The 26,932-nt window shown below is 43.8% G+C and overlaps 1 protein-coding gene across 2 annotated transcripts in view; it reads left to right on the top strand.

Annotated features, from left to right (window-relative positions):
- Positions 1 to 26,932, top strand: part of LOC111249139 (uncharacterized) — a 44,848-nt gene that overhangs the window by 8,104 nt on the left and 9,812 nt on the right. The window contains exons 3-9 of one of the 2 annotated variants that reach the window (XM_022802588.2): positions 11,977 to 12,042; positions 13,857 to 13,920; positions 18,384 to 18,711; positions 19,188 to 20,857; positions 21,134 to 21,830; positions 23,487 to 24,680; positions 26,421 to 26,743. In XM_022802588.2, coding sequence (XP_022658323.1) covers positions 11,977 to 12,042; positions 13,857 to 13,920; positions 18,384 to 18,711; positions 19,188 to 20,857; positions 21,134 to 21,830; positions 23,487 to 24,680; positions 26,421 to 26,743 — 4,342 coding nt within the window. The remainder of the gene's footprint in view (positions 1 to 11,976; positions 12,043 to 13,856; positions 13,921 to 18,383; positions 18,712 to 19,187; positions 20,858 to 21,133; positions 21,831 to 23,486; positions 24,681 to 26,420; positions 26,744 to 26,932) is intronic. The other variant, XM_022802589.2, reaches the window with a different exon arrangement.

Raw genomic sequence — 26,932 nt, 5'->3', positions numbered from 1 at the left:
TGGTGGTGGGCTATCGATCCAAACAGGCGAAATGAAATGGCCGGCGCAGGGAGCCTTCTGTTTTATGCGATCAGGTCCAGGCTGACGTCCGTTTCGTCATATTTCGCCAATAAGAGGGCTGCAACCCCTTCCCCCGTTGCGCTCGCCTTTAACAGCAAGTGCGCCCAGTATAACTTAGACGCAGTAACGACGGTGATTTTGACATGACTTCCTTACGGCTTCCCTTTCGTTACGCTGTCGAGATCTCAAGTGGTTATTGACGAGATTTCTCCTTGTGAGAGCCGATCTTCAAGTAATGTTTAACGCAGCTTTTTCTTGCTGTGTCGTTTAACGCTGTGTCAGTTTTTGGAAACGCTAGTTGCGAATATTACCTTGCGCTAGTGTTCGCGGTTCGAGACTCTACGCCAAAATGTGTTGCGCTTCGCCTCTTCGATTCTGGGACCGAGGGCGGAGAACAGGTCATGGTCAATAATCCAGGACATGGTTAAAGAGTAACGTCAGGCGGATATGCGATTGCAACAGGTTGAATAGAAGTGGACTGTGCGCGAACGATCTTGATGGCAAGATGTAAATTAAAAGCTGGACACCGAATTTGACTTTCGCAGCCATCGTTGTCCGGCCGTTAAGTATCGAATAATTCGGCCGGATTCTCTACGGCAAATTTTGAGCATACGATCACAATACTAGATAGAGTGCTGGTGTACAATGTGCCATATTTGGATAAGGCTATTTTAAGTATAAAACACTCGTTCATCTATTCGCCATAAAGCGGTACTGTTGGCTTGGGTCTCGAAAATGTCACGCAAAACACTCGTTCATCTATTCGCCATAAAGCGGTACTGTTGGTTTGGGTCTCGAAGATGTCACGTAGGCTTCGAAAGTACTGAAGCCATATAGTTAGAGCGAGCCTGTTCCGTATTGAGGTTTCTGACGGCGGAATTAAACGAGACCCTTCTACATAAATGGCCTTTTGGTAGTCAAGCTTACATTAATTCGCAATCTAGTGATTATAACTAAGCGCTTTGAATCTTCAGTCTCTGCTGATTTCCTTGTCACATAATAATGCGAGCTTTAGGCTCTGTTAAAAGTCATAATAAGAGTTTTATTGTCACTTGCGCACTTCCAGCTGCTAACGGTCAGTGCTACATATGAGAGTACATAATGAAATCGAAATTGGGACACATGGATTGAGTTTACATCGAACAGCACATTCGATTCGGAGAAAAGACATTTAGGGAAAGATACAGGGAAAATTAGGTTGCAGGGGCAATAATGCAAACACTTCATCACCCACGTATATCGTTTGTTTAAAGGTTTTACCTTATTGCGCACAGAAGTTCGTCTAATCGTTCTAAAAAAATTAGAGGACAAGTACCCAAGTTAGCGGCTTTGTGAGAGTCAACGATAAATAGTTTTGAGCTATCAAGAGACTCATTGAAATTCGTCGAGTAACAAGTTTTTAACGAACGGGAAGATTATACATATGTTACTGCACGCCCGGAAATACAAATGGTTTTATAACGTTTTGTTATCGGTACACGGAGACGATTCTAGTTCAGTATATATACTGTATATAGAGACGAAATAATTCAGCTATACTAAGAACTCGTGTTCACCGAATATGTATCCTAACTGGATGGAACTGCAAGTACTATGTGAACCTATATCTATTACAGAATAGGAAATGTTTTAGCCTGCTGTTTTTAGCTCACTGCAATCTTTTTACCTTGGTGCTGACGTGGGGGTTGAACGCCCGTAGAACCATAGAAGACTTCGTCTTCTTTAGCCAGCCGAGAGGTAACGCCTAGGTGACCCGTTCGACAAGTCACTGGTTCAAATCCGTTCTTGTGTATGCAGACACAATATGTATCAAAAAAGCAAAATAGATTTACCTTCATTACTTTACATTCGCATATTTCTTTGGCTGACTAGAAATCGTATGGAAGCAGTTAATTAGTTACAGAGTTTGGAGTAAATTCTAGATGGGAGCGTTTTTAGGAAGATCAAACACTTATTAAGGGTGTATCTGCCCGGTTACGCGTTTTTCATGGCCGGCACGTTGTTGCTTATCATTGTACGAAGGGAAATTTGATGATATAATGTAATTCCAGGTAAATAAACATCTGTTCAGATCAGCCTGCGAAGTTCGAAGCTAAGCTTGAATAGGGCTACCTTTCGTTTTAACGAAACTTTAGCAGCGAGCACTGCAATAGGACTAGTTTTTAATGAACTTAGAACAATACAAGGTCTGTTGACGCAAACAGCGCTTGCAAGGCTCGCCATCACGTTCTCCATGTGAACAAAACCATCAGAAACGAATCGCATCTCGGCTTATGACTCCGTTCCCTAAACTTATACTGTACTTATGTAACTCACAGATACTCTGTATTGCTGCAATCATCAAAAGCGTCCTGGTTACTATATATGATATATATCCGATAAGCATAGTATGCACAAGCTACAAAAATGGTATTTTCATTACCCTTTAGTTAATCCCTGTTCAGTCAAGCAGAAATTACGGCATTCTATAGCGTAATCCTTCTTCTTAAATTAAAACAGGTAATGAAACTATTTCTAATCTATGCAAGAGTTTCATTTTGAAACGAGTGCGCAGAATGTTGCCTTCGTGGCGAGTAAGGGAACTTAGCTTAAACTGTGTATCGCTGAATCAACCAATCGTGGTCAGCGTACAGTTGTGCGCTTTTGGCGTCTCACGCAACGACTCCATTTCATTCTGGGAAAAAATAAAGTCGCTTTGGACAGTATCAAAAATATGTTGACTTCGCAGTAGCGACCGTGAAAAGCAGTTCAAAAAACAGTTTAACCGAACTTTCACCTTACTGACAAATGATCACCGCATCATTTTGTAACTGACTTTTGTGGTTTCTATATCCGTTTTCTGAATAAATAATGTATGTGTGTATTTTTTTTTAACAAATGCAGAGTCAGTCTCGCAGAGATTCACTTTCGGGATTCATCTGTGATATCCGGTTTTTTAGTAATATCCTCAACCGAGTCAGTGCATAAACAGTTAAGTGTGCATGTATGTGATACTAGAAAGGAGTCAAAGCGGATCGAAATGGGTTTTAATTGAAGTAGAGCTGCAGTCACTTGCAACATCTGATCTCCTCGTTTAGCACATCCCGTCATAAATAGCTCCAATCTCAGCTATTATCTGCTCTTTCAGGAGAAGGAACAATTAGCTATTTGATAAGAAACAGATGGCTTACATACAGCTGCGTTTCCAACTAGGCATGATTACATTATAGCCGATTTAAGCATCTTCAGTCAATTCACTATTTATATACCCATATCGTGATAAGTAGGACGGTCCAATAAGCTCATTGTGTAGGCAATGCGAATAGTTGGATTTCATTTAATTTTGGCTTGGAATCGGACTTTGTCGCCATATGATTTACTTCGACCCCATTTCCTCGTTGCCAGTGCTCATTAATCACTCATCATTGTATCACACTCGCAACTGTAGGCGCAGTCCGTCCGTTCCGGGTGAGTTTTTTACAATCATATCCCACTACACCTCACATTATTCGATGCACTTCAGTCCTTTTACCCATGCTAAGCAAATTATTAGACCTGCTAAAAATGGAAGACAATTAATAGAACGACCATTCCATGCCATCAGCTGCATATAATCTCGCCTTTTATATTTCGTGATATAAGTCGATATATAATTGATGATAGTCACAGTTGTTACAATTGCGCCTATCCTGTTTACAATTCAATCAAAAACGGCACAAAACTACCGTTTACGTTATAAGGATAATGTTTTTTATTGGTGGACCTTGAGGTGCCTGCCGGGTCTCACAACCTTTGGCTCTATGAGATGTCATCGAGCTCCATTATCGTGAGGTATATACGCCTTGTCCTAAAGCCATTTAACCTTTAAATTTATTCCTTGATCAAGCTTTCCCTTATGCTACCTTTACTGCAGAGATAGATCTCGGTAAAAATATTTTGCGCCGATTCCCATATTCGAACACCCTGCTTATCCAAATATCACCTTGGTATTACCCTTGCTACCTTCTGAGCCATCACAGGGACGTAAGAAACCACCTGGCAGCGATAGACTTGCGGCACCGACGGAGTTGTCCTCTTGATAGTAGTCTTGTAATGGGGTAAGGAGGGCCCGCAGCGAACTTCACAAGTGCAATTTGTGCTTTAATTTTCGCAGGCAGCACTTTTACGCCTTCTTCATCGCAAACAACCGTAAAGTGTAGAACATCTTCTAACCAACGCCTTCGTTTATCATTGGCTCGCCGGAGTCCTGTTTCAGTATGTGAGCCAGTCGCAGTTTCTATTCACGTTTTTGGCCAAGTTCCTTTGCACGAAATGTGGCGCGACCTGAATATGAGGGTGTTTCTTGTGTCGCCGCGGGGTACTGGCGCTCCCGTGGTGAAGATCAACGGACATCAGGGCAACAATTGGAAAAAAAACAGATAAGCCCTAGGCTGTATGTTGCTTTTGCTAAACCTAGCAGCCGGGACTATTGCAATAATAAAATGGAACATCCTCGTGTATACCTAGGATCCTTCAGGTCAAAGAACTGCAATGCAAATAGGCTTAATTAGCAAATAATGACGGAAAACGGAAGATCTAGGAAGTTTTAAATCAGGGCTTTAGATTGTCGTTAACGTAAAATATGTATCGTTTTTAAACAGTCGCTGTGAGCGTTTTCTGAAAAAGTTTCTGTTAAATACTAAAGAGTTATAACATTCTATTTGCCTGTTTGTATATTTGGAATCGATATTCTAGAGTATTATTGTACAGAACTTATATCATTTCTAGAAAGGAATGAAATGCACGACAAAACTTTGCGGTATACACAGAGACCAGCTTAAGTCCTATACGTCTTATTTTCCGTTTGGTGTATCGTGCATAGCTAGCGTGCATCCCATCAAACGTACTGTAGGCCGCTACGCCCATTGGATGGCATATCGTCAGCCATCTTCGTGGGACCGCATTGTTGGAGGCGCTCATCAGCCTCGCTACACCGAAAACAAAGGTTCCCGCTACAACGTGTTTGAAGAGTATATGTATGTGCAAATACAGGAAGATGCAGACAAGACGCCTATTGTAGAAGGGCTCTTCGTAGTGATGTAGGTGGCGTGAGTCAACCACAGCCAACTCTACGAGGCCATAAACTCGTTGGTTGGAACCCATTTGCCAGGCCGGACCGACCTTAGGCTGTTTTGCGTGTGCTATGACTTCGACTACAGATCTATGTGTGTGTACAATAGCGCCGTTGTATATACCCATAGTTCCGCGAGGCCTTGCGCTGCAGTGTCCTGTGGCGGAGTAGTGTATACTGCTGTCGTTATATGTGTATTGCATGCATAGCTCGGCCTGTTTTTATGATATCCTTCCTGTCTGTCTTGCTGCTGTTTTTCGTATTTGTTTATAAGAAACGGATGTCATCCTGAGTCGTCTTTATTTCCCGTTCCATTCTCCGATCCTAGCATGTCGGCAGTTCTATTCGTGCTTTGCCCCATACTGTCCTCTCTCGTTTACCCCAGTTAGTTATTCCCTTTTTTGTTAGTCGCCGACGCCGCTCATGTTGCTGTTTGTTATCCAAACCCGCTTCAGAACAACAGCAGCAGCAGCAGTTGACGATGATCTATATCGTGTCATCTCTGTTTAAGCGTTCCCATACAACAACTGTCTCTAAAACCCTTAACCCATGTGGTATTGCCGGGACTACCATGGCTTACCGGACATTGTTTTCCGCTGGTCCGCTCAAGACAAATAGCTGAAGAATATGGAGACAGACCTCAGCTTTGTTGCTGCTGCTGTCAATGCGTCGCTGCGTGTCGTGAGACGGCTCATTGCTAGCGTCGTTATATCTATTGCTAGTAATAGTGGTATTGCTGTTGTCCGAATTGTGCGACGGTATGCGCTTCATATCGAAGAAGCGTATACGCGAAGAGATGGTTGCCCGTTTGGCGAGTAACTTAAATTTAGTAGTTCAGACATTTATAGGGCACTTTTTATCATATATTGGCTGCCCGATGATATGCGCTGCATAGGTACAACGCCGACACATTCAACCCATCTTCTCATCTGTTCGCTAGCGATCAATTCATAACTCTATCCATAAGTGCTACAGTGTGTATCAATAAATACGGTTCGTGTACGCTACTAGCTAACTAAGCTGTCAAACGAAATCACCGTATATTCTGCCTACAACCACAGTGCCGGATCGTTGTAAGTCGCCTACGCGTACTTCATTGTGTAGACGAGCGCATGAATGGGCATTTGTCCATCGATTATAGATGGAAATTTTTTGCACTGCATTGATAGGGTGATGTTGTGATGAAAATATGCATAAAAATACACAGAAGAAACGTCAATTATCGGTTAAGTATGATAGACATGGTGCACAATAGCGAGGGAACCTACGATTGAATTCGTTTTTATACGCATGGGCCGACGTGTCTGCTATGCAAGTAGATGTTTGTATATGTTAATACGTTTCTAATAATGGTTGCTTTTTCACACTTGTTGTGTAGTGTATGTCCTCGGCTGAGCTTTAACCAGTGATGATGTGTTTACTGCTTATAATTTACTGATATGGGCAACCCTTAAGGGTTTTAATTAGCGCAGTGGTTGTTACCGCCTGCTAAATCGTATCTCAATAAACGTTCATTCTACTTAGCAGATGCGTAGTTCCCGTACATTTGGATTATGTAGATGCGGGAACCTATTTTGGATTAAAAAAAGTAAAAAGTTGTGACCGGACTTGACATTGTTGTCGCGGGTGGTTCGTCACCGTAGGCGTTATAGTCGTCTCGTTTCCCATTTGCTCTGTGCTTATTTCTCTATCTCCCTACGTCGCAATGCTTGCCTCGGTTCAGTGGCTAGAAACGTTCCATGTATCCCAAGGACGCCGTTTTCTGCCATGATTCATGAAATTCCAACCGCGGCCCGTATATCCTAGCGTATTTTACGCACTTTCTAATTAGGGGAGCTAAATGCTTCACACTGGGAGTCTGCCAATGAAGTTCTGAGGCAAATTTTGAAGAAATATTCACAAGAGGCATCTAAGCAATGTATAGAGTACGTGCGTCAAAAGGTAAAGGTTCACTAGAGAAGACACTGTTTTTCTGGAAACAACTACAAAATACAGTCTACAAAAAATGCTCTCATATAAAATAGTTGTGTCTATACGGATGCACGATACGTGAGCGTAATTCGGGAACGTTGTACGAGGATGTTAGCAACCAATGAAAAAAGATGCGCCGTTCAGTTGTTTCTAGTTAATTACAGTGTGCGCTCTGAGTTTGTGTAGAGCGAACAAATGAATAGAACCTTAATATAACAATGGGATTCGCATGGTAACAATACGGGATCGACGAATCTGTGGAACTACTATTACGGGGTTCAGAAACACTAACCTGCCGCTTATCCTCGGGGGTTACATATCTAACGATATTGGCAACATTCTGGAAGATGCTTTAGTGATTCGAGGGTCAATTGAATCTGATGTTTTAAGTGGTTTCTTCCCCCCCCCCCCCCCAGATTTCAATCCTGACTCTGCCACGTTGCCATGCCAATACCTCACGTTGCGTCTACGAAAAAATGCACCTTTTTTCTATCTACAAAATAAATACATCCTTGTTTTAAACGTAATCACGTGCTATTGGCATTGTCTGCAATGTTGAGAACGAACTGCCGATGAATTAGTAAACTTTAGACAAGCTAAGAGTTAACTGAATGGTGGATTAAGAGTAAAGTTGTCGGAGATAATTGCTAAATACGATATAGCAACAATGTAACTAGTAGAAGCAACATATATCTCGTGGTACGTTTTACACAAACCGTGACAAATACGTTGAATAGACTGTATAGTCGCTAAATCCAGTTAGCGAATGTGGAACATTTTCATGTTTACCCATAATTCAACGCTCACTAAAAAGGCTCATGCGCACAAAGTTCCGCACGAAACTCTATTCCGTGCTACTCTCCTCTACAGAGGTCCTTTCGCAAGGTACAGAACCACAGCACTAAAGATAGAGCTCTACTAACATCGTTCGTTGTGCTTCGTCCAATATTATGTGCTACTGAATAGTTTCACTCAAGCAAAAATCTGAGTAATTAATTTAGGTAGCTGTCTGCTCTCCGGAGAAGGGAGACACTACCGACCTCAGTACACAAATACCCATTTCGCCCAAATAGTCGTATCGCTCTATCGGATGGGTAAGAGGCAACATTCACGGTATCGACACAAAGATACGCTTTGTTCTATACGACAAATCTTAGCATTTTGAATCGCCGCTACGGCCGTATGATATCCTGTATTGATCTTTCTCGAGATGCAGCCAATACTTTCACATACGTATGCGTATTCATTGCAAACATAGATATTGTTGAGGATTAAAAAAGAAGTTAAATTGTCCCGCATTTCTCCTCCACTGTAAATGCCGTTGTCATGCACGCGCGTATCGGTGGCATTGGAAATATTAGTCACAGGCATAGCCCACACCATAAGCAAACTATTCCAATTGAACAACGCCTGATCAGCAAAGCAGGAGCATAGTAAAGGATCGAAGCAAACGCTCCCTTATCTTCATACTAGCGCACGTTGATACATCGTCAGTTTTGTTGTCTTTGTTGTCTCTCTGCATTCATGTCTTTGTTGTCACTGTAAGTAGCTTTCACTTGGTCTTGGTATTAAATAAAGGACGAGGTGTCATACTCTTTCGCACAAAAAGCCTAAGTGGGGCAAGGGATGAAGGGCACGGAGGCAAAACATAGTAGAATTGTTTGTCAGCGGCCGCTTCGATAGTTTTCTCTCGGTTGCGTCCCAGTAGGGTCGGCTAGGTGTGAGCGAACGACTACGAAGAGACCGGTAGTGATTTGGTCTGCCGCGGAAAACAAACGCCGCGCGAGCCACCCTATTCACAAGCGTCTTCATTGTCCAGCGGCGATGATTATGAAGCTATTTCCCATGTAGCCCACCAGTTCTATGACTTTTTTCCTCATTTTTTTGCTTACTTACGCGTCGCTATGCTTCTAGAGGCTTATCCCAAACGTAGATGTCAAGCAAGCCGTCAGTCAAGCAGCTACATGTGTATGGAGTGCTAGAGTAGACGGTAGGTTGTCTGATCGACAAAGCTAGCGAGTGAACGCAACGAGTTCTATTAATAGAAATCAAGGCTATGGAGTACCTTTCTTTTAAAAAATAGGCGTATTTAAATGGTGTGGTTCGGTTAGCTGGTGCGTTTGAATGATTTGGTGGCAGACAAGTCACCTACTAAACCTTGTTGTCGTCGCTATGAGGTAGTCTAGATAGTTCAGATATATGACATGCACGGCTCCAGCGTTAGAGCGGCATCATCTATAGCAGCGCGAAACTTTCACAAGATCAAAGATTTATTTAGGTATGCAGATCTAATATTGCTTGCTTTTGCTCCAAGATTAGTGACGTACGGCCACCTATAGACGAGATGGGAATGCAATCTAACTATGCTAGCTAACTCTACCTGTGAACCGTACAACCATGGTATTTGATGAGGCTTGCGGACCACGCGGAATAGAAGAGCACCTTTATTCGCCACAAGGTACAGAAGAGGGGGAAGGGCGAAACGATTCGATTTCACGGACACGTAAACGGTTTCATACGGGTTATTATTTGATGCATTTACACAATACGCGTCGTGCTGCTTCACGCTGGGTGGTCTCGTGCTGCTGCTAACTGCAACAGAACTATCGTGAAGTAAAAGCCTGTTAACAAATCCGGAAGAAATACAAATTGTAGTTTATTTCATGGTATTATCTGCTTGGCTTACAATTATTTATGTAGTATCAATGCCGTTACAATTGCCTGATTGGTTGTGGGCGGTGGCGAGCTAAGAGAACCAAATTATTATAGAATGTATCATTTGAAAACATTGTTTATTTCATTCTGCAGATGCGATCTTAACTTACCTAAGTTCGATGAGCACGTTTCGCTGTTACTGTCCGCTGCCATGTTAGCTGCTTTTGTTGCTTTCTACAAAGTTGTGCGACCGATCGGCAGCCATTTGGGATTAAATTTTACGGTATAAATTATAGCTGCCATGTATTTTAGCTACTGGTTATCCCTCGGCTTTTCCCTGTGTTGATTGTTACCAGCGAATCCGGTAGACTTGGAAATCGGCTAGCATTTAAATTACCCGTCACTAACAGAAAAAGCTGGGCTGTTAAATACTAGAGTTCTCTAAAAACTTATAAGTGAAAATCAGTAAATCGAAATGAGGCAAGAAAGAAAAGTGTCTTTTCGTCTTGAAAATTAGCGTTTAATGGTCAAGCTTCTATCCTTCGAAGGCCGCCGCAGGAATTCATCGAAGATAGATGGCAGCGTTATGCAAGGAAGCCTTGAGCAAGAACACAATACGTAAAAACAAAGGTTGTTATAGAATGTTGAAGCATATCGAGAAGGTGTCTAGATGAAGGTACCCGAAGGACAAGAACGCCTTGCCACAATCGAAGAGGCCTTTCACAAGAGTAGAACTTCGAGTCTAAAAGCCTTGTCGACCGAAGTTGGCATTTCTTATGTAACGGATTACAGAATAATTACCCAAATACGGTAAATAAGGAAAAAACTAGTCACCCGTGAATCGATCCGGGCTAGTTGGAAATGAGTATGGTGTATCCCACGAACTTTAACCGATAAAAAACCTGAAGCATGCGGTCGCTAGAGACAGAACATTGTTCACTCTATACCGCCAGTCAGGGATGGACCAAGCAAGAAAATAGCATCGCCCTGGAGATAAATCAAGTCCGATGGTAGTGTGCAATAGGTTTGGGCATAAGGCGATAGTAGTACCTGCAATGAGCATTAGGAGCACCTGTTGCTATGAGATACTCGCCATAAATGAAACAATCAATACAGCCCGCTGTCTCGGGTTCCCTTAGAGGCTCAGGGACCATTGGCACGGCAATCAAAAATACGCTGTGAACCCGTTGATAGTATTAATTTAGGGCTACCGATCATAAACTGGATTTTTGTCAGAGCAGAGAGAGAAGAGCTAATTATTATGAAGTTCCCGTGATCAGATTAAATTACCGTGGTAATTCAACGGTTAAAAATAAGAGCCCTTTTCATAGTCAGACTTTTATCTCTAATTTCCGTTACACTTAGTTTCTAGTTGCAGCTGATGTTCTCTGTCTGACACTCTGGGGTTTCTCAAGACTCGTAAGAGTCGCAGCAAACGTGATGTAAAAGATCTATAGGATAAAAGTAGAGGCCCATATGTACCCTGTTTTTGTATATTGCCATATCAAACTGTTATCCTTTATAGGAACAGTTTATCAAAATGTTTTTTTATCAGCCGTTAGTTTTACATCGTTGATTGTTGCAAACATATGAAAGGGCTGTCCGACAATCATGTAACCATCTGGTGGTTATCTAAATCATTTGCTGTTAAAAAGTTCTCTCTATGGCTGACTCGAACGTGTTCCATTCTTTTTGTTAATATTTTCTCTACTTGGCTACGAATCCACGATATAGTGGCAAATAGGCTCATCTGGGTAAAATGGGGAAGTTGAGTCGCATGAAGAAGGTATTAAACACACGCACCGATAGCTGAATGAACCAGCGATAGATATGAGCATAAAATGAAGATCGAAAATGCCCTACCGTTTAGTCAAGATTACTTTTAACTTTACACATACAGATTATCAATTGATTTAACTAGAAAATCACGAATGTCAAAGTGGATCTTCAGTGACTTACAATAAACCATAGCCTACGCCCGCATCTCCTTTATCGAAATTTTCTGTACCTGATTTGGCTGTCCAAGTGAAAATTTGGTGCATAAATATGCAACGAATATTTCTTTCTAGGGGGGCTGTCGCACAACGTATTTTTTCTACTTTTGTCATACCGTAGCGCGGAGGTACTTCATAGTCGAGTATTATATCTACAATGGTGAAAATTAACTAACAAAACTGGGTCATTTGCTTTGTTGTTTTTAGGCACAACACATGGGAGCCCGAAGAGAACATTCTCGATATTCGGTTACTTGAGGCGTTCGAAGCCCAGTAAGTATTTCGTGCTCGTTAGCATTTGTAGTCATTAATCGTTATAATTACTATTTACTATTTTTTTTTTATTTTACAAGTTACAGGGAGATATGTGTCATCGTAAAGAAAATAATTGCAAATTATTTTCTGTTCGTTAGTTACTTTTTAACTTAGGTTAAAGTTCTCGAGAGATGCAACTAAAGCTATATAAACAACTTACAAGTCAAAAGCCGCATAGGTTTGAATAGATCAAGAATCATATGATAATTTATCAACATATCTAGCGCATAACAGCAAAACTGCATCAAAATTAATTACTATGCACGACGCCTAGCAACTTCAAGCGGAATACTTTGTGAATTTCGATGCGGCGGATAAAAAGAGGTAAAGGGTTCCAAATGTAACTTGGGATCTCATTGCGTTGTTTCTGGGTTCAGTTGCTTCAACTAGCAACTTTTAGGGTCACTCCTTATGAGGTAACAAAAGGTACTGCCACTACCAGGATGTGGATAGTGCCGAAATTCCAAAAAGGCAAGACGCGCTGAAGACAGTTGCGGAACTGAATAGAGATCTCGCTTGCGCAGATACTGCTCGTATTAACATTTGTTGTTAGACGTACTTAAATGAACATACTTGGTTTCCTTATTTTGCTATTTAATAGTTCGTGCTGTTTAGTGACTGAATATAATGATTTTGTTTTGTTGGAAAATCTTGTCTCAAAAATTGCCCATTGTCTACTCTACTGTTTTTTTCGTTTCCGTCACCTTCTGCTCGTTTCATGCGATCTGTCACAATCGACAGGCAAAAGCTGATCTGGGCATCAAGCACGAGGTACTTGATCAACACGTGAGGGAAGGTCGCGACCTTAGGCGGCCTTGCAAATGTCTCAAGCGCATCTCTATGTTTTTCTAGAATTCCAATAGCTGGTAATCGTCATCGAGATTTGCCCCCCCTTTTCCTTATTTACCCCGATATTTACCCCGACTTACCGACCGCGAAAAAACACATTCGCGATAAATCACTTACTGTTAGATACGTTGGATCAGGCATTGTTTCAAGTAACAAATATAGCTTACTCGTGTGTTTCGTTATTTGATTCATTTCGGCACGCCAAGACATTTTGGTAGACATTGCCATGACAAATCTGTGCCTGTGCTTTCGTGTAGAGACAAGGATAAATCACGTTTTCAAAACACATTGTTCTCTCATTGTCTTGACTAGAACGCTGGGAGTCGCGTGTGGTTGTCAAAAAATCTTGTTAATATAGACATCAACAAACAGAGGCGTGTTGAAGTTACCACTGTGGCCGTATGCGAATTGTCACTAAGACGACTTTTTGGCAATTTCGGATATGAATATTTCCGCTTGCTTCGCTCAAGTCGTGATTAGTGTTTCATTTTTCTAGCAATTTTGTCTATGTTCAAATCAGCAATAGGGATGTTTTTTATTCCACTAACTAGCATTGGGAGCAATCCTGGTAAGATGCATACAGTGCGCTCTATCTACACCAATACAAGTGAGCGATTGACACCTGCACCTTTGAACTCCGAAAGGGCCAGACACTGACGACTAGAAAGGGACCCGATGGTTGTTGAATCCACCTTGCAGAACGACGGATTATAACAACCCTCTGGGGCGGATTTGTGGGCGAAGGCCTGTACCAGCTAGCTACGGTGCACCAAACAGTAATATATTATGAACAGTCATAGCAATATATGCCGGTTTGTGGCGTTACCAAGTCATTGTAAAGCCAAGCGTAGAGCCTCGATTAAATATCATTGAACTCGGTTTGTTAGACACCAATCGCTATAATGAATAAGTCTTTTCTACAGGCAAGCCAGGGACTCAAGGAGAGCCCAGAAGAGAAGACGGGAAGCGACTGCGAGCCATCAACAGGTTAGTAATAATTTATTTATATTAAAATATTTATCGGCACTTGTTTGCTGTTTGTTTAATTGATACTATACACTAGTAAGTACACTAAGCTATGACATATTAACGAGGAAATTTGGAATTGTTTATGAATTAACAAAATTCGAGTAGTGCCAACGAAACGACAACCCTTATACTAGAAAACTCATCAAAGCCTCGTTACCGAAAAGGTCGTTGGCGGACAGACCCACGTAACAATTTCAGACTCGACGTTTTCGGGGTTTTCCAGAAGGCAGTCTTTCCAGTGTGACACAATCCAGTGTTTCGATTGAAACGTCTCGGCTCGTTCGCAGGGCTTTTTCGAGACGTCTACTATGCAAAAGGACTGAGCTTATTTCGAGCACTGCTGAGCTCGATTTCAAAGCTGCTTGTAACAAGGGCCAGCTTGGGTAATCATGCTCGGAAGTATTGGAGAAGACATTAGCAATAGCGTTTGTTTTCCATTAGGCTGTGTCCTAGATGTATCGCGCATCTCTCATGTTTACTTACGGTTAGCGAACTATAGGCGTTTTTCGAGCTATGTAGTCGACGTTGATCTACGATCAATGTTCTTGTCTCCTGTGACGTGACGCGAGCTCCTTTGTCAGTGCTAGCGATGACCATTACGCATGAACTCCATTTGTGCATCTTGTTTTTTTGATCTAGGCACATTTTCCCGATACAGTTTGATATCGTTTTTGTAAACATAGTTTGCACAGTTTTTCTGTTACACCTCGCCCACTTCAATGAGCTGCCTATGGGATCGTACTGGTTTTGTGACGTGTCGTTTTCGCCCCTAGCATTCGCCTAGGAAGATTATCAATTGCTCATGGCTTAGCGTTCAAACCAACGATTGAAATGTGTTCAGTGAAGAATTACCGGATGAAAAATTCTAATGTTATTATAGATGATGTCGTGCTTTCCGCCATAGTAAGCAAACACTGTACTATATAACAGTTCAGTTGGCTGCCGGTGCGAAAATAACGTCCTGTTACGGTAGAAAATTGTTTTTTTTTATTTTTTGTTAAGCGATTATTGTACGTCCTGAATGAGATCCGTAAACTCAGCAAATGGTAAGTGACTGTTGACAGTCTGACATGTAAACTTATGAGGGTGGCCAACTAAGAAATGCCGACGAGCACAACGGCGGTTTCATCGGTCAGAGAAATCGTTGTCTGTATCAAACGGGAAAATTTTTACAATGGGATATGTCATGATCGAAGACGTTGTGACTGATACAGTCTAGTTTTAAGTACAATGGCAATTTAATGCAACTATAATAGAAGTTTGTTTGGATCTGTTTTGTGAAGATTGTCCGTTTTCGCTCACCCTTACAACCATGCTATTAGATCTATTTTGCTTTTAACGTCGAAGTTGGCCGGCTTTTCACGAGGTGTTACACTCTTGCCGCTTCAATGTATCTTTGCGTTTCGTCAGAAGACATCCTTATATCTAGTAGCGGAAAATACCACAACGAGATGGTAAAACTTGACCTAGTATCAATAGCAAAACATGACTAGACATACCGCACTGCGATGACGCGTCAGTCAGCGACGTTTCATGGAAGACGGCAAAGGAGTACCGTTTTACGTTTCTCATAAATAAATATTTGTCTCTCAGCTAGCTAAATTAGGTAGACGCGAAAAAGTATATGAACCTATGCGCGAGTTTAGAACAATCGATTACGTTAAGTTAATATTTAATTGAATAAACATTAGTACAGTCGATACATTGTCACACACATAAAGCGGTACGCTTTATTCGAACAAATCTAGCTCATTTTTGCTCGTTTTACAATCACCGAATCCTGTACGTATAATATAGTTAAATGGAAACGAGTCAAAGTAGGCGAGTGTCTATATGGCTTCGTTGGGTCATCTGTTTTGTGCGTTTGTCTGTGTGTGCTTTTGTGTGTGGCTCCTGACCGTGCTTCTTGTTCCCGCACTGTTCATATTCTATTTTATGTGTGAATGTATCTATGATCGAATCCATCCTAGCTTTTGTATCTTTTGTTGCAAAACGGCGTCTGCCTTCGCTCGACGCCCTAACGCCGCTGTTGCCGCCGCCAGTCACCGACGGACACACGCACTGGTTAGCAGTCGTGACACGGGTGTCGTCCTCTACTTTGCGGCTGTCTGGTTGGTCGCTTGGTAGGACGCCGGACGCGCAAGCCCTCTGTCCACCCAACTTCCATTGGCCTGTTTCCGCTAGCCAAATAGTGTATTTATTGTTCTCCTCTATTTCTTCGTCTTCTCGTCTGAAGATTGTATCTCGATTTTCTATAGACGGTAACAATGCAAAATAGAGAGAGAGAGAGAGAGAGAGAGAGTAAGCGCGAGCCCTCCCTTTCTCTCTCCATCCCTCTCTTCGACGACATAGCTTTACGATGTTTGTCTGGTCAATGTAGGCAACATTATTCGTTACCTGCAGACAACCTCTTATATACTAATACTATGAAGCACCATAATGGGTACCCTCGATCCCTCGGAAAATGATCACCACTCTAGTTTTGCAACGAATGAATGCGAATAGCTGTTGAAGTTCAATTGAGGTAACGCTGATGGCGGGGATGGGGTGGAATATGGCTTAGCTGAACCGCAGCCTCTACAGCTTCACCGAAAACGATTAGCGATTGTTAGTGGCTTCATACTTAAATATACTTTTAAAGTTATTTTTGAACGCCTGTTTGGCCGTTATCGAATATTGTTCAACTGATGCCTATTCGTCGCGTGCCTCATCCGAGTTAGCGGATAACGACGCTGCCAAAGACCAAACGCATTAGCGCCCATAATCATTTTTTCTCCTAGCCGACCACGACAGTCTTCCCAACCTAAAAAAAACAATTGGTAGAAATTCACAATTTCAAACGCGATTCTTTTCCCAATAAAACGCAAGCTTCCAATCCATATGAACCGCTAGCTTTACTGCAGACAGCAGATCTTGTCGAGGTGAGAATTTTCGAAATGTCGTACGCTGTTGGTCTGCCTCAAGTCGTTTGAGTTGCTCTACTTCCACTATTTTTTCGTTTGCTGCGATGCGTTCGCAAACGCCTATTGCAATGTATAAACTCGGACAGAGCCACGCTGATTCGACTAGCAACCCTCCAATTTTCCGCCAGCGGATCTGACGTTCCGCGTCCGCCACCAAATGACTTCTCAAGCTGGGTTCTCGTCGACTGTCTCTATTTCGTTGTCGGTTCTGTAATGATTCTGTCCCGCTGTTGTCCGACTGTTCGTTCTATGGTGATTTGCTGGACGTTTCGTCGTCCGTATTCTACATCTTCGGAGTCGCTGTCACAGACACTCACCGTCGTCAGCAACAGCGAGCCCATTGCGACTTTGATCACTCTGAACCACTCCTACCATAGACGAAAAGCCGGGAGGATCAGAAACTATTCCAACAACAACAGAAGCAATTGTACAACAGCCACAACAACGACAAGAGCAAGAAAAGTATCGCAGCTGGTACGATGGTCGCCGACTTCCGTGTCTCTGGGTGTATGTGTGTGTGCCTCGAGTGCTGTTGCGGTCTGGGGGCTGCGTCTCCTGTAACCTCATCGGCTTTCTCAGTGGTCTTCTGGTGACTTTGTCTGTTTTTCACCGCCATGGGTTAAATTACTGGTCACAGCACTAGTAAGAGGGGATGACCGCGGAGCTAAATCCTGTGGCCCAGCTGACGCAGTAAAGTCCGGACAGTGACCTCCTTCTGTTTGAGTAGTGCGCGCACGTTGCGTCCTGTTCCTTGACGCTTGTTGATTCCGTTTAATTGCGCTTTTCGGACGGCGGAAGCGTCGCGGACTTTAGTCAAAGAAAGCGGATGGTTAAGACTCCTGCTGGCTTACGTAGACTAGTTTGACGGACTCGTCGTTGAATAGATGTTGTACTGGCGCTGAAAGAACTAAGTTAACAGAATAAGAATGTTACTTTGGTGGGATTGTGATAATAATAGGATGTATATGATTTGCTGGATCTCCGGGGGGGGGGGGGGGAGTAAATAGTTCAACGGGTGATTGAGCAGGATTAAGCTGGTCCAGTTGTTTGAACGGAACCCTTTTTACGTGATGATCGGCATTTTAGTATACGTTAGTGTGACAGTTTGGTGACAGTTATTAGTAAGCGACAGTTATTTTGAGCTTGGATATATCGAAGATATTTAAGTAGATTATGTATTGTCTATATAGTTGATTAAAGCATGCTTGTAACTTGTGAAACTGTACAGTCATGTTAAAAAAAATATAAATAAATTGGCATATCAGCGCTTAGTTTTCTCTTAGTTTTTATGACCGACTTCATTTAACTGAATGTTGTCACAACTATATATAATTAATCAGATTCGCTTCATTGTCTGTCAAAAAATATATCTAAAATAATGAACTGTCATAGCGCCTTTGGCCTACCCATGATTTAACCATATTAAGCATCAATACTATTTGTGTCTCACGTAAACAGGAGGAGACTGATAATAACGAACAAGGAAGTAAAAGCAACTCCGAGGATGAGCTCGCCAACACCGACAGACCCGGGCCCAGCCGGCAGAATCGAAAACACACTGACCCATCTCAACCAGGATGCTCGAGGGACAGTCAATACCTAGGAGAGCATGGAGACAAGGATTCGAAAGAAGTCACGAGCAAAGACGTGAAAGAGAAAGATCGGAGAAGTCCGCTCCCAGGCAGACCTCTCAGTGCGTCAGGTTTTGTTGAAAGCCCCGCCGAGGCGGTTAAAGTAAACCAGAGATGTGTTACCCCTTTGTCGAAGGAACACTTCAAAGACATTTGTAAGTTAATGAGCTGTATTATATAACTTACCGTATTTGCGCTGCTTGCATAGTGTGTCCTTGACTAGACTTAAAACAGCGGCCTCTAGTCTCTATTAACTATGTTTTATTACACATCAGTAACTAATTGACGATGGTTCGATAAAGTCAACATTTATCTGTGCAAAGGAACATACTGTAACAGCGTATAGTTGCGTAAATTTTCACCTTATTTAAAATGTGTAGTACATTTTAATTAGGTGCGCTCCTCTTATTGATATTAATTCACTACAGTCTACCACTGCTTATACTCAATTTTGAAATTCGCGTTTGACTCTCCTATTAATTGTTCCATATGTAATAGTTACTTTTTGCATCCGTAACACTAACGAGTTAACGATCGATCCAAGTTTGTTGTTTTTTTTTTATTTTCTCTTGTTTGTCGTCTCACTTTGTCCTACCACTTATTTATTCATATTTTTTTCTGGCCACTTCAGATAAACCTCATAAGCTGGAGCATTCGACAAAGAAGAATGATAACCATTCTCCTCCATCGGCATCGAATCATCATCCACATCAGGCCAAATCTTCGACACACGCCGACGGCAGCAAATCCTCCGGTAAAGACGCTGGCGCAAAGGTCACTTCGAGCAATAGCAAGGACGACGCATCAACAGGTTCCGGGGCGAAAGGGGCTAAGGACAGCGCCGGGTCTAGCGTCGGCGGCAGCAGTAGTAACAACAGCAATTGTAACAGTTCTGCCAGCGTCGTTAGCTCCGGATCCACCGGTGTCGGAGCTGCTATTAGTAACAACAACCAGAAGGACAGGACATCCTTTGGAAAGGACGCCAGCAGCACATCAGGCCGGACACATCATGGCGTACAGCCGAAGAACAAAGACATCGCGAAGGAGCCAACACAGCAACAGCCGACGGCGCAGCCACCCACGAGCAAAGAGCAGAAGCACGCCCGCGAAAAGGAGAAAGATCGAGATCGCGACAAGGATCGAAGTACAACATTATCAACACAATTGTCATCATCGTTATCATCAGCATCATTAACAGTATCACTACCATCGTCCGTATCGACGAGCAGTGGGAATAATGCGTCTTCTACTATAAGCGTCAAAGGGGTAGTAGCGTCAGCGGCAAATGCTTCACGGGCTACTCAGGGTTCCTCCCTTTCAAAGGGCCTCAGCTCACCGGATGCAAAACGAATCAAGATCGAGGTAGGAGGCGCGAAGAGCGATGGACATCACGGTCATCACAAGTCCAGTTCGTCGTCGTCGTCGTCGTCGTCATCGTCATCGTCCTCATCATCATCGTCGTCGTCGTCATCGTCATCGTCGTCGTCGTCATCGTCGTCGTCATCGTCATCTTCTTCCTCTGCTTCGTCGTTGTTGGGCAGTTCTATTACTGGCTCTGGTTCGGCAGTGGGCATTTCGGCGGCAGCAACATTGGACACCTTCGACAGACTGAAGGCGTCCGATGACCTGCTCGACAAAAAGGATTCCTCTCCCATTTCGTTCGGAAGCCCAAGCAGCAATGCTAGTGTCAGTGTGGGTGGAAGCGGGTCCCGGGCTAGCTTCCGCGAGATCAGCGTTTCCTTAGCTGCCCCGGCCGACAAGCCGGGCAAGGTTGCGTCTGCACCTACATCAGCGATTTGTAGCAGCGGTAGCAGTAATGCTAGTAGTAACATCAATAGCAGGTCTAGTGACTTGAATGAATCGAAGGCGACGACAGCAGCTGGTTCCATTGGGGTACTGGACAATAATAGTAAGCTGTCGAACAAGGGAGGCCGCAGTTCGAGCACGTCAATAGACTCGGGTGCGGTAAAGGTCTGGCCGAGCAAAGATGACAGTCCAGCGGATGTCAATGCTGCTGGTGGATTGGAGGCCGTCAATGCCACGGAAACACGCAAAGATCACTCTGTTGGTACGGCAGCGACGCAGTTAACGAAGTCAATCAAGAACACGCAGTTAGTTGATGGCAGTTCTCAGCCGAAGGTAAGACAGCTACAGGTACAGCTGCAGAGGCATTCGACAGCGCCGACGACAACAACGACCAGTACAATTTCAACGCCGTCGGTGGCCGTTGCGGTTTCACAGGGGGCATCAAAGAGCGGGCACGTCGTGTCCCAACAGATCCCTCAGCAAAACAAAAAAACGGTTAGTTGTTCTCAGAGTGCAACCGTTACCATGGTTATTGTAAGGCTAAATATGTTAAATCAACTATTCTAGACATACACTTTTCTTAATAGATTCTTATGGTACAGTAAATGGGTAAGACTGCGGCATCCATACCTAAATACTGACTGATCGAACTTGTTCTTTTTCGACCTATTTATTAGACTAGTCCCGTCGCGCTTTTTTCTATTGATAGTTGAGGTTGTCATCCTGAATACCTAACGACGCAGCTATATTATCCGTTCGTCGACCCTTTAGTTCACCGCAACAACTACGACACAGTCAACGACCAAGGCGCCGTGTTCGACCACCGCCTCGACTACAATAACCACATCCGCTTCGTCCGCGCCAGTCAAGCAGTCTTGTGGAACCCCAAGTGGCGTAGGAAACGCTGTGCAAGCCGCCAACTCGAAAGGGGTCAAGGCCAATGCAAGTTCCAACGCCAATTCAGTTTTGGCAGCTGCCACGGCGTCTCCAACCGATGGTTCGAAGACTTCAACGTTCCCTCACAAGCATTCGATGCCTGCTGTTGCTCCTAAACCCTCCATACCTCCATCGATGACGTTAACCTTTCGGCATATGGTCCAGCATACGGATCGAAGCGGACCAAACAAAAAAGGTCAACAACAGCAACCGCAGCAACAGCAACAGCAGCAGCAACAGCAGCAGCAGCAGCAGCAGCAGCACCAACAACAACAACAACAACAACAACAACATCATAATCAACAGCAGCCGCAGCAGACGACGCATTTGCAACCGCAGCCCGCGACGACGATCAGTTCAACTGAGGCAAACGCCGCGCCACTTGGCATGCGTACGACCAGTAATAATGGCCTCACAAGCAAGATGTTTATAGGTAATCCCACCAGTGCCACGGTGTCGAAAGGTTCAACGAACTCGCCCTCCGTACCAGCAACAAGCCAACAGCAACAGCTGGGAGGTGCCGCCTTGAAAGGTAAGTTGGCACACGATCTTGTCGCCCACCACAGAAATAAACGAAGTTCCATTGCGGCGTAAACTAGATGTTAGGTTACGAGCCAGAGGATTTCAACAACAATGCATTATGACACTCTGGTAAGAAGCAAACAAGAAGAGTATCCGCTTATATTTGATGCGTATAGCGTGGGTAGTCTGTTACGAAGTATCCCCTTGTCATTCGGAAGGGTGGGGCTTTTTTAATGGGTTCGTTTGGTTCGGAACATAGCGTCGACTGTGATTGCTGTTAATTTTCATTTTATCATAAACTTAATAAATTTAGTTTTGTATATTTATTATTTCGTTTATCCGCTAACCATTTACAAGTGACTATCTGTAATAATTACCGGTCAACCTGGTTGCAGCTATGGTAATTATTATTCGTCCCGTTCGTGTTGGTCGTCATCATAATCCGTTGTAGCATTGCGCTGGCTAAACCCGTTCGTGTCTAATGCATAATATCTTCGTTATTAGGTCGAGCGTATGAACGATCCCCGTAGGCGCCGACAGGTTCCCTATAATTCCTTGATGTTGCTTTACGAACCGCTGCCTGAAAACTGCGCTTTTATGTCCTACATTTCCACTATGGCTGACTGCTCCTCTCAAAGTGTTCGAAAATCATCTCTGCCCCCTTTGTTCCTATCCTGCTTTTTCGGATCACTTATTTTCGTTATGTTTTCTTGCACCAATTAAAACTTTACAGTGACCAAAAAAGCGATCTTTTAAACGTCAATCATTGGCCATCTTTCGTGATAGAGTTCCACTGCAATATTTCTGCGCCGCGCTAAATTTCCCCTTGATTGCATTCCTTGACGTCCCGGCTTACTATACGCGTACGCACACCTGAACCTTAAGTGTGAAGTTCCTTACTGTCTAAATATTCCACTAATTAATACATGTTATAGGAGTGAAAGTTACGTCGTGAAGTTGTTTCTCGTTGTCCGTCGTCACAAGTATGTATGTCTAAGTTATAGAATCAGATTGCGATGATTTGACACATTCTATGCACTCGCTTGTCTGCTGCTAGCAAGTACTTTTTCTCAAATGGCTTAATAGTTTTTCTATTAGATTGAACTTATATGCGGAATCAACCCGAATTGTCAACAAGCTGTTGTGACTATGTACGGTCGGTTACGCGTGGCCTTTTGTAAAACGCCTGCTTCTGCGGCCGTTCCTCATTCGATATTGTTCATTAGGGCCCACGGAGAAACAACATTAGAGCGTTAGAGCGGTTACAGCACAATGATCTTCCAGCGCGACGTAGCACTCACCGTTTTATAACCTACTAGCAATAAGTTCTCGTAGAACAGGTGAGCATCGGTCAGAAGTGGAAGGTTGGCAGAGTTAAAAAGAATGGCGCTATAACTCAATCAGCTGTTCAGTTCTATAAAAATTAAAAAAAAAAAAAGAAAAAACAGAACAACGACGGCAATGGCAAAAACAAAGTTTTGCTGAACGTGTTTCGAACATGTTACTAGTAGTCGAGCCTCTTCGTCGTGTTCGATAACGATCGATAATCTCGTGCTACTACGGCGATCGGGCATACTTACGCGCTATTTTGTGGTGTCTCTCAGTAAATGTGCGAGGTTGAAGGGTAAAGGTAGCGTTTTACTAACTGGGCCCGCAAAATGTTCAGGACAACAACAGCCAGCTCAGCAGCAGACTATCCCCATGAGCGGAAAACAGCAAACGGCACAGGTGGCCCTTGGCGTCAACGGCACTCCAGGCAGCCCAGGTACACATTCTGGTGTTCCGGTAACGGTACAGTCGCAGCTAGATCCGTTGGTTGCGGACGCTTTAAAAGGAACTGGTGCGCAAGTCTCTTCTGTCAATTTAACGACGACGACGTCGACGACAACTACTACTGCATCAAATCGGTCGAGCGTGAAGATGCTTTTAGCAGGAAAAATCCCCGCCTCTGTCGCTGGCAGCGTACAGAATTCGGCCTCGAGCCAACAGGGGTTGTCTGTTGTGTCACCTGCCGTTTCTCAAACACTGACTCAGGCGTCAGTTCAGACTGGATCAGTCGTATCTGCAGCGGGAATGAGTTCTCCTCAGTCAGGTCACCCAGCTCATATTGCGGTAACCTCACAGTCCGCGCTTTCTGCTTCAACCGGTGCCATTCCAGGCCAGCTGCAACAGCAGACGCAACAACAACAAACGCATCAAGCTTTGCAGGCGCCCTCCGCGCCACCCCCAACCGTTAGCTCCCCTATGACGCTCCTGGCGGGGGTGCAGCTACCGCCAGGTGTACAGTTAACCCAGATTTCACCTGCCCCGTCGTTGTTACCCACAGTAACGTCGGTGGGTCAACAACCCACGCATCAGCAACAGACTCCGGGAGCGCCTTTGTTATCACAAGGAGCCGTTACACCTTTGACGTCTGGACACCTTGGCGCCTGCGCTACCAGCGCAATGCTGTCTCAGGGAGCAGCTCAAACGGCAAATGATTTACAGCAACAGCAGCACCAGGCCCAACTTCAGCAACAAACACAACTTCACTCACAGCAGCAGCAGCAGCAGCAGCAACAGCAACACGGTTCGGCTCAAGGTGGTGAAAACACGAATGTCACGTTGAATGGAAGAGCTCCATTTACTCCGCTGATGATCGGGGGTGGCCAGCTGGGTGCAGCAGGAGGACCGCTCACATCTGCCGCTGCAGCAGCCGCCTCTAACCATTCCGGAGCCCTGGGGGCGCTCCAACAGCTGCAGGCTCAGCAACAGCTTGCTGCTCAGGGGGGCTTGACGAGTCAGACGGCTCAGCATCTGCAAGGACAGATGGCCCAACAGATTCAGGGACATATGGTGATGGGCTTACACAGGCAGAAGGGTGAGTGTGATGAATGATTGAATGCTTGCTTGTTTGGTGATTGTTAGTGACGGTGATGATAACCATAATAGTAGTAAGAATAATACAATATAGCTGTAAATGAGCTGGTCAGAAAGCAAAAAAGAAGCTTGATAAGGATCAAACAATAGACCATGAGGTCCATAATGAACGGTATCTTATAAACACATGCAAAGCTAACACCAAATACCACTACGTATTCCGTTTAAGACAAACATTACGTACTGGTAGTTAATTAGGACGTCAAGCGGCGATCAGTTAGATGTGTCCCTACCGAATATAATCCTATTGCTTACCCCCTGCATTGCGTATCAATGCGTGGCCTGCCTGCGATGAAGGTGCGAAATAGCATCTAATCATATTTGTGTGTGTTTGTGTGCGTTCTGCATGCGATATTGTTGATTAGTTGTAAATACCATCCCTTTGTATGTTCTAGCTCGCGGAAAACTACCGTGAAGACTCAATGAACTAAGCAGCCCTTGTTTCCAGTTACCATAGGCTATATGACAGCAGCTGTCCGTAGTGTAACTGTTTTCTTTTGCTTCGAAAATGCTTCCGGTCAAATCACTTGAATCCCTGTGCCTGCTCAGATCTCATTAAAGAAATTTGACTTCCGGCCTCATTTCTCTGTTCTCTGGCATAGACAGCATCAGCTATGTCAATCGTGCGCTGGCAATAGATAGTACTGGCTTTACTCGTTTTGAAGTTGATGCCTATTCGTGTGAACAAAGAAGGAACACGGCGAAAAGACTGAATAGCTTCTTGATATGTCTGACTAGAACGTTTAAATCTTTCGCTTAGCTGAGGAATGGATGTTGGCCTAGAGAGACGGTATCATAGAGAAATCGTTTTGCTTTAAAAATAAGATACACGCGCGTTATGGGTGGCGGCTACGAGCCGAAAAGGTAAATTACGTACGTGCACATAGTACTATTACCATTATGATTATCATCTCTATATAGATACTGGGTTTAGATGGGTTATACAATGTTCAACATCCGTTTGTCGCTGTTTACTGACAGTGGCAACAGGTGGCAAAAGGTCGTTAGTTGATTCGATTGGTAACGCGTAGTTTTCTGTTTCACAGAATAGTAATTGTACAGGCAGAATAGTTTATCACTGAATGGTTTCACTACCAGTGAGCCATTTTCGGAATAGGCTAGGGCGGGTGACAATGCAGCCGGGCCTTGTAGTTATTACCGAGAATTGTTAGTAAGCCACCTCAGACTGGCCAGTAACCATCGCCATTAGCCTTTTGCGAGATATCAGTCCGTGAGCGGTTCACAGCGGCAAAATAATAGAACGTAAAACAAAAGAATCTTGGCAGACAGTTGAAAAATCCTCTACGACACTGCGTAAACATCGCATAATTGTATTATCGCCAGTGATCAATCGAGACCATTCTGCGTGTGGTTAGGAACCTATAAAAATGCTTTGTGATGATTGGTACTATGTGAGTGTTCTGATTCTTATTTTTGTTATAACCTAAAAAACAACGAGAATTACGTAACGATACTATGTCGCTGAACGCTAGTCGTTCACGACACGCACATGGATGGTAGGCATGCAATGGCAAGATGGAACCGCGGTTAAACGGTGAAACAAAACTAACATGAATTTACCCTTTTACTGTGCGTCTGTGTATATATTTGTGTGTGTGTGTGTGTTTTGCGCCCTACGGCGGAAACTGTGTTATTCCGCACCTTGTCGCCTATGTTACAGGAGCTAATCAGCAACAAATCACGACAATTGCTCCAGGGACTGGCGCGTTTCTGAAGACTTCGATTGGAACCGCACAGATGGCGACGGCGCAGCAGCTACAGCCAAGGATTGCACCTCAGACCGGTGCCGGTGTTATGGGACCTGGAGGGATTCAGGATCCAAAAAAGGCAACAAGCGGGGGCAACCTTATGGACAAACCATTACATATGGCCGTTCCACCGGTAGCAGCTAGATTAGCCCCCCCAACGGTACCGATGTCGCCTGCCATGCAGCATCCAGGAGCACATCAAAACCAGTCTCCTCAGACGCCAGAGCATTTACAGGTAAGTTGGCCTAGCGTTAAGAACGAGTGAAATTTATATAAAATATATAGTCAGCTGAGAGGTTATTGCGTTTTTCCTTTAAAAATTGTTTTTAATTAGGTATTGCTTGTCCTTTGGGAAATGTGCTCAAAATCGTTGAACACTTAGAGAAGTTTTGAGTTTGTATAAGGGAAAGTAATGTTTTTGCAT

Source organism: Varroa destructor, unplaced genomic scaffold, assembly GCF_002443255.2.
Source record: "Varroa destructor unplaced genomic scaffold, Vdes_3.0 BEIS01000004.1, whole genome shotgun sequence".
Taxonomy (NCBI): domain Eukaryota; kingdom Metazoa; phylum Arthropoda; class Arachnida; order Mesostigmata; family Varroidae; genus Varroa; species Varroa destructor.
The sequence above is the reverse complement of the archived record's forward strand: the minus strand, read 5'-3'. Positions and strand labels throughout refer to the sequence as shown.